Source organism: Nelumbo lutea, chromosome 1 (genome assembly GCF_056320005.1).
Source record: "Nelumbo lutea isolate HS-2025 chromosome 1, American lotus-T2T, whole genome shotgun sequence".
Classification (NCBI taxonomy): domain Eukaryota; kingdom Viridiplantae; phylum Streptophyta; class Magnoliopsida; order Proteales; family Nelumbonaceae; genus Nelumbo; species Nelumbo lutea.
Genome location: NC_142684.1, coordinates 72,866,435 through 72,874,369, shown reverse-complemented (window position 1 = coordinate 72,874,369; position 7,935 = coordinate 72,866,435). Strand labels below are relative to the sequence as shown.

At 37.5% G+C, this 7,935-nt stretch overlaps 1 protein-coding gene across 1 annotated transcript; it reads left to right on the top strand.

The window, feature by feature from the left end:
- The first annotated feature begins 549 nt into the window (after positions 1-549).
- Positions 550-5,812, top strand: LOC148875311 (uncharacterized). The gene is made up of 2 exons (XM_088964804.1): positions 550-1,209; positions 5,265-5,812. Exons 1-2 carry the CDS (start codon positions 924-926, stop codon positions 5,645-5,647), a joined length of 669 nt encoding a protein of 222 aa, XP_088820930.1. The 5' UTR covers positions 550-923; the 3' UTR covers positions 5,648-5,812.
- Positions 5,813-7,935: the final 2,123 nt, after the last annotated feature.

Here is a 7,935-nt window from a genome sequence, read left to right as displayed (position 1 = left end):
AAATGGAGCGGACCGTGTTCTGATGCTTCTCCACACCCGTATGAAGCGGGTTCGGATTCCAATGCAAAGTTAGACTGACATATGTGAGTGCCAGTGGCACATACATGGAGCATTGGAGCTGGACTACCAACCATTCAATCAATGTGATACCACAACTTATACATTCAATTGGGCCCACTTAGGTCTACATGGGCCCATGTCTCCACGACATTGATGGTGAAAATTAGAGACTCTGAATGGGCCAAGAACATACTATTAGTCTATTACCATACCAGCATGACATAAGTAATCCTCTAATCCATAAAACTGACACAAAATCAGGATGCAAATTGGGTCACGGTTTTACAAGTTAACCGGGTTGCTATCCCATTGAAACCATGAAAATATTATATTTTAGGATCCAGAAAGGTCACTGGTTCACCGGTTAAACCGCCTGGTCTGGTCCAAGTCATACAATACTGCGGCCTAAGCCCATGTAGAGAATTGGGCCCGGTCCACTTCCCACCAAGTCCATACCCGTGAAAAACAAAGTGAAAACGGTCCGAAGTACAAGCCGAAATACTTAGCTTGTTATATGGTCTTTTCCAGGAAGAAGAGCAAAAAGGAAAGCACAGAGAAGAACTCAAGAAACAGAGCACATTTTGCATTTGCAACTATATAGATGAAGAATTGATGATGAAGTAATGAATGTAATGGAAACCCATTACTCTTCAACTTCGCCTTTCCATTGCTGCCCCCAACATCTTGTCTCATCTTATGGTTTCAAACTCCGCGTCCGCGTTCTGTTCTGGGCCCCCACACCTCTTTTCTCCTTGAGCCTTTTAAATTCACTAATTTTCTTCTGAAACATCAAAGTTCTCTCTGTTTTTAAGCTCACTAGTTGTCTTCTGAAACATCAAAGGTTTCTGTTCGTTTTGCCCGATATGATTCAGCTTTTGTTTACGCTTATATTCGCCGAGATGGCTCTAATTCTGCTCTTCCTGTTTAAAACCCCTCTGAGAAAGCTTATTATCATGGGGTTGGATCGGGTTAAGCGAGGACGGGGCCCTGTCATGGTGAAGACCGTCTGCGGGACCATCTTAGTTGTCTTGTTATCGAGTGTATACAGTATGACGAAGATCCAGAATCGTTCCATGGATTCCGCCGGTATCGTCAATCCGACGGATCAGGTACTTATGGCGAAGCACCTTCTCGAAGCGTCTCTTATGGGTAATGTTCTTCACAACCTCATTGGCTTAATTTCAGTTTGATCGGATTCGCATTCGAAGTGCGTATTTGTTGTTGGTTGGCTGAAATGAGTTCCAATTGATCCTTCGTGAGTTGTTTGTTTATGGTTTCAGTAATAATTCAATGGACTGCTTTTCTATTTATCGGGTTGGATATAATTTCCATCTTTCCATAATTCTGTTGAAACAATTTTGTTTTTCCCCATTTATGTGACTGAAACTGGCTCTGCATTTGTGGATCCGTTTGAATACTCATGTATCCACTCAAGAGGATTGAAAGTTTACCCCTTTTGTATGTTGAATTATGGGTATGGATAATATCTGTAGAAGACTATTTCTCTAGACTTAGTACGCCTTTGAACAATGAAGCCATAACCCAATATTGGTCCAAGCGATCTGGGGTCTAGGGAGGGATAGACTGGGTACAGTCCTAATTTTTCGTACTCTTGAACAATGAAGCTTTGTATAAAATTTACTTGACACTTTGTTCATATCCAATCCAGGGTATTCTTTCATTTTTCCATCAAAGAAGGATGAAGATAACGTTTTTTATTCAGAATGACCAGGCAGTGGCTATGTTGTATTGGCAGTAAAGTTGTAATTGGACTGTGACAAAATAATGCACAATTTGAAGGAATATGCAACGGTTTTAGTATTCAATGTGTTCTTGAGTTTAGTAATATACTGATAATTTAGTTAAGATGACAAAAAGTTAATTTACATTAAGCAACTTTGCAGCAAAAAAAAATTACATTAAGCAACTGCTTTCTCAAAGGGATTAACAAATAACAATAGATAATAAAAATGATGATATAAAATGTAACTTAAATTACAAAATAGATAACTTTGAGAGGTAACCATTTTAACAATCCTTAAGATGCATATATACAAAATATATCTGTTGAAACTTTGAAAGAAAAAAAAAGTCCCCTACTACTGAAAGGGAACTCTCTTCCTTTTAAAGGGATAACGTTCTCCACCAGTTTAGGGAAGGGTTTCTTGGAAAGTGAATGAGTATAAAAGAAGTGGCTGGTACCCAGTGGATTGTTGAGTAGCAGTAGCAAGGGCAAAAGTCCATATATTATTAAAATATTGAAAGTGAAACCACAACTGCTCCAGAAATTTACATATAACTATGATATATTTGATTTGAGTCCTAGTGAAGTGGAAGGATTATTCTAGCAGGCTGTGACAGTATTCCCATGATCATAGTAGGCCATTGTGTTATTCACTTGTAGCTTGTTCTATCTTTGTGTACATTTTCCCTTTTTTTCCCTCCTGTCTTGTTTACATAATACTGGAGCTACCTATCTGATCTATTCTGTTCCATAAGTTGGCATTGGCTCAATAAATTTATTTATTTTGGTCAATGTAACTTCTTATACCTGGACAATACATTTTGTGCTATGTTTTGATATCTCTTTATAGCACTTTATTTGTTCTTACTGAACTGTTCCTTGAGATGCTGGATTTTCTAAACATTCCTTATCAGCTCCTCTGCAACATGCCAAGATATCAAGGTCTCCTGAAAATACTTGGAAGATCTATTGCAGCTACATAGTTATTCCAATTCTGCTACTAGTTGCTAAATTTTTTCTTACATACTCAACTCAACTAAGCCCTGTCCCAACTATTAGCTATCAAACTACTTTTCAAAGTCAACTACATGCAGCAATAACATTTTGGTTGGTGCTTCTGCTTTCAGAGTGTGATGTTTTTTGACCTTTCTTCAATCAAAATATATAGGTTCTTGACATTCACAGTGCTTTGAAATCCAGTTATTTATTTATTTTTTCAAATAAGTGATATTATGCCCTTGACCTTCGTCAATGCTGAAGCAACCTACAGTAGTTATCTACATCTTTCAGCTCTCCATCATGGGATCATGTAGTAAAGGGCCATTATCCAAAATTGGTCCTGGCTATCTATGGGACTTGGGAAGGGTGTATGATATGGACCTAACATTAAGCATTTCTTGCATGAAGTGGCTGCACTCTGGCTTAATACCATGTTCTTAAACTCATTAGGCTGAGATTTTACCATTGCAGCAAGCAATGGTCCCTACAATTTGACCATACAGCATGGGTGGTAAATGAGCACTTTGTGATGTGAAATTGCATTACTAAATGACTGATGGATTTGTAAACTGCTCATCCCAAGTGTAATAGTCTCATAGGGATAAGACATATCACAGATCATTGCTTGAAAGAGGGGCATGTAGCATTGCGGTTGTATGGTATTCTATTTATGCCTTGAAAGCATGCTTTAGTTTTCTTTTAGTCGAATAAAAGAAGTGAAAACAAGTAAACAACCCCATGGTGGAATATTACAAGCTGTGCAGATCTGCAAAAAGTGTCCAAGGCCAAGGAATTTTAACATGAACATTTTCTCAACTAAAAGAGTAAGGAAACAGGAGGCACAGAGACATTCTTCCTGTAATCAATCTAAACCGATGATTTTGGTTTGTCCAAAGCCAGGCATCTTTTGTATCACTCTTAATTTATATTTGTACTTAATTATTAACAAGTTGAATATTCCATAAATCCTGAAACTGTAGACTACTGAATTATCTTGGGTTCTAATTCCCTGAAAACCGTTCTACTAGGGTAACCTAGCTTGAGAATTATCAGTTTTACATATCTAGCTCTTGGGGATCCATTGCAATGGTTATGGAGTGTTGTAGTCATAATGTTGCCTCAGCAGGTGTTGCATACATGACTGTTGGCGGGGATGATTTGGTGATGCTTGGTTATGAGGTTTCATGTCGTCACATCACCACAATACATGTTCATTCATGCTTTTCCTTCAATTTTTATCAAATCAGGTTCTGACACTTGAAGCTAAATTATATATTACGTTTTGTAGTGAACTAGACAAATCAGGATCAATGACCATGAGAGTTTGGCAAAAGTACTCAAACCCGGGTCTCTCGAGCAAGAGCTGAGTATCATAACCAACTAGACTACAATGGAAGACCATCTGCAACCTACTACAAAAAGTGGTCTATTACAAGTTGAAGGGGTTAGAAGAGCTAGGGGCAGGCCAAGAGGAACTGTGGAAGTAACAAGAAATGATTTAAGCACCCATAATTTAACAATGGATATGGCACCGGACAGAATGGAATTAGTGAAACAGGATTCATGAATCTGACCGACCCCATGCAGATAGGACAAGGCTTAGATGATGATGATGTTAATTGTATTGAAATGTTATTTGTTCTGCATGCAAGTAAAAGATGAGAAGAGGATCAAGTTTAGGCTAAAAAGGAAAGGAAAAAAAAAAAAAGAAAGGTGAAGGATAATGAGTGCTTGGGTTATTGAAGTATACTAGCCTCCTTTTTGTTATAGCAATGAAAGTATACTTTACCTTTACTCCAAAAAAAAAAAAAAAAGAAAAAAAAGAAAAATGGAAGGAAACACCTAGGCATCACCTAGTTGCCATGACTATACTGGGTTATCCATCTAATTGAGTTGTAACCTAGGACTAGGAGGGTTTTGTGGTACTGGTCTGATGAGGAAAATGAGAACAGATATTTTAAAGTATATTATTTCCACCTTGCATGTGCCTCAGTGGGTCTGAAAAGTTTGTTTCCTTAAGAGATTTGTTTTTTAGAATTTTGGTGCTTCTCTGGTATGATACATCATTTTAGTTTGTTTTGGGGGTATATGCTTTAAGGAATTCACCAAGTGGAGCAGCAGAAAGTTAAGATTCAAACAGGTGATGGCCAATGTAGCATTACAGGCTGAAAGGAAGTAAAACTACACGATCCCCACTTATTTGAAGATTTCCCTGTCTACTCTTTGCCTTAGTGATGGAATGAGAACTTAATGAGCAGGATAAAGACTGAGCTGGGCTACCCGGTCCATGAACAGGTCTATTGACAATAAAATGTTTATTTGGTATTGGAATTTGGAGCTTAATATGAGAGGAATTTCTTTAAATTTCATGTCTATTTCAATATTTCAGTCCATTGTCCTGAAGACTGCTGCTTAGTCTGAATCTGAATTTGAATCCAAATTTGGGGTTAACTGCTTGCAGGATTTTCTCTTTTCCTTGCACTGATGATAGACAGACTACATCATTATATCAGGGAGCTGCGTTTGCTAAGGAAGAGCATGGAGGCTGTAAAGAAACAGAACCGAGGGTTTGAAGATGGGAAAAATGGGGGTCCAGAGGACGCCAAAGCTTTAGAGGAAGAAAGGGCTAGCTTGAGGGCAAAGGTTAAAGAGCTAGAATCCAAATTTGAGGCCAAGACAAAAGAGACAAAGGCAGCAGAAGCTAATGCAGCAGCACTGAAGAAGCAGTCAGAAGGGTTCCTTCTCGAGTATGATCGCCTGCTAGAAGACAATCAGAGCCTTCGGAACCAGTTGCAGTCAATTGACCGGAAGGTGTTACATTCTGACAGCAAGAAGTCTACATAGGAGGCCCAAAACCCGGTAGTAAGCAATACTCTATGGTTTCCAGTTGGCACCTATGGCATGGGGTAATGATGTATCCATGATGTCAAACAGTAAGGGGTTGAAGGGAAGCGGATGATTTATGTATTATCAGTTTATTACATGGAGCAGCATGATTTAGTTGTTGAATTTTGTTTTTGTGTATTTCGATGGATAAGTAGGTTATAGAAACAGAAAGGTATTGATTGCTGATATATTAAGAGAAAGATGAACTGCCCCTAGATGAACTTCCTTTTGTGACCAAAGAAGTTCTCCAAAACCATGAACCCAATTTCCAAATGCTCCCCTACAGAGCTTGTATCAGTTTTCAGGGTCATGGAAATGCTAAATATTAGGATTTGGGATGGACATGTTCAATGGTTAATGCACTCCCCATTGATGGACTGGTTCAAGGCTTGAAACCTGAAACAATTTTAATATATGAGCATCACCCCTTTGAATTGTGCAATATGCAATTTTTGTGTATCACACGTGTTTACTTTGAATCATGTCTTCCCCCAACCCCATCCACACGTAGGGGTGAGAAAATGGGTAGGTTCTATCTGGAACCAAATGGAATTAACCTTGAATCGGCCTTGAACTGACCGGTCTAACCCTATACAATTTGTTACAGGGTAGGGTCTGGTTTCAAAGTATAGGTTTTTAAAGAACATGTTTTTTTTTTTTTTTTTTTTTTTTTTTTTTTTTTTTTTTTTTTTTTTTTTGTGTGTGTGTGTGAAGGGAGAGAGTAAAGAAAGTACAGGTTCCATGAATAGACCCTGAAACGGACCTTGAAACCACCAAGGCCAAGACTGATCTTTACAGGGTAGGTTCCAATTCCAAAAACTTGGGATAATTTATGATGTAGATTGTCTCTACACTTTGGAAGGATGGTAGATAATGGCATCATGTCGCTGAAGTTGGCCTGGTAAGGAAAAAGCACGTAGCTAGACAATGCATTCAAACACAGTGGAAACGAAGTAGCTTATTTTATCTGGGATGAATTCAAAGTTCAAGCACAACAAAAGCATAGAACAAATATACCAACCAGCAAAAAGAGAGAGGGAATATTATGAAACATGCAAAAACCAACAAGAATGAGGGATGTGTAAATGAGAGCAGTTCATGACAGATTGACAGTATGCGCAAACAAAAACTTGTAAACACTGAGGTGATGAGGTCTGAAAGATGGGTTGAAAATAATAATATTATTTAATGTCAATACATATGAGAATTGCACTAAAAAACATTAAAAGGTATACATCATTAACTTAAGTTAATACAATCGAGCTTAAGTTTGCTTTGGTGTTCTGCATGGCTAATTCGAAGGCGAGTCTTATCGGATGCACGCAATAAGTAAAAACGTATCTAGTGATGATCTTTTTGGGCCGGGGAAGAAAACACAAGGCAAGAAACAAAACATAAATCGTATTTTATAGAGATTTTCAATATTCAAGGTCGAGGAGATAGAGATGTCAACGGTTGGGAAAAAATAATCTCTTTTGCTTTGATACTATTTAGATTAATAATTTATTAGATGATCATTGATCAAAGGGCATTGCATGTTGATTCAATGGATCAATTGGTTATTATAAACTACAAATATGATCCGAATATTATAAAATTAATTATAGACGGCCACCCTATACTTTGAGCTTGGCCTCAACAAAAACCTATTTTGAACTTAGATTCCAGCATTTTGTATTTAGTGTTAGTATTAACATTTTCATGTCACTGTCATGTTTTAATAATTGAAAAAATAGATCTGGGATCAAAAGGAATGGATCCATCAGATCTATCAGGTTTAATCCGACCTATTGACAGTCCTAGTTCAAGCGTGTTTAAACATTTTTAAAACCTTAAATTGCCCTTATATCAGGTTATGAGTCTATTTTATAAAAAAGAAATTGTTAAAATACAAACTCGTTAATGGGGTGAAGTTAAAATCCCAAATTACCCTTATATCATGCTCATTTATCAGTTATCACAAATGAAAATTTAGAGGCTAAGTGTCACTACCCCAAAAATATGAGTAGCAATCTGTAATTTACACTAAAAGGCTAAAATAACCGATATTCGTAAGGCAAAGTCTATGATGCATCGGTTGCAATGTGCAATAAAAGTCGTGAATCAGTGATAAATGTAATGTCATAGCCAACAAGTTTAGCATTGTCAAAGTCTAGATGGTAAGTAAACCTGTTCACAGGTCGGGTTCAGGTTGGGTTTCTCTCTATATTAATAGAATACATTCATGCCCGAGGCCGAGTCAATCT

Bases quoted from the DNA above. Each gene is read 5' to 3' on its own strand.
- LOC148875311 (XM_088964804.1), top strand. From the start codon at position 924: ATGATTCAGCTTTTGTTTACGCTTATATTCGCCGAGATGGCTCTAATT. The intron at 1,210-5,264 runs GTAATGTTCTTC...AACTGCTTGCAG, and splicing joins TCTCGAAGCGTCTCTTATGG to GATTTTCTCTTTTCCTTGCA.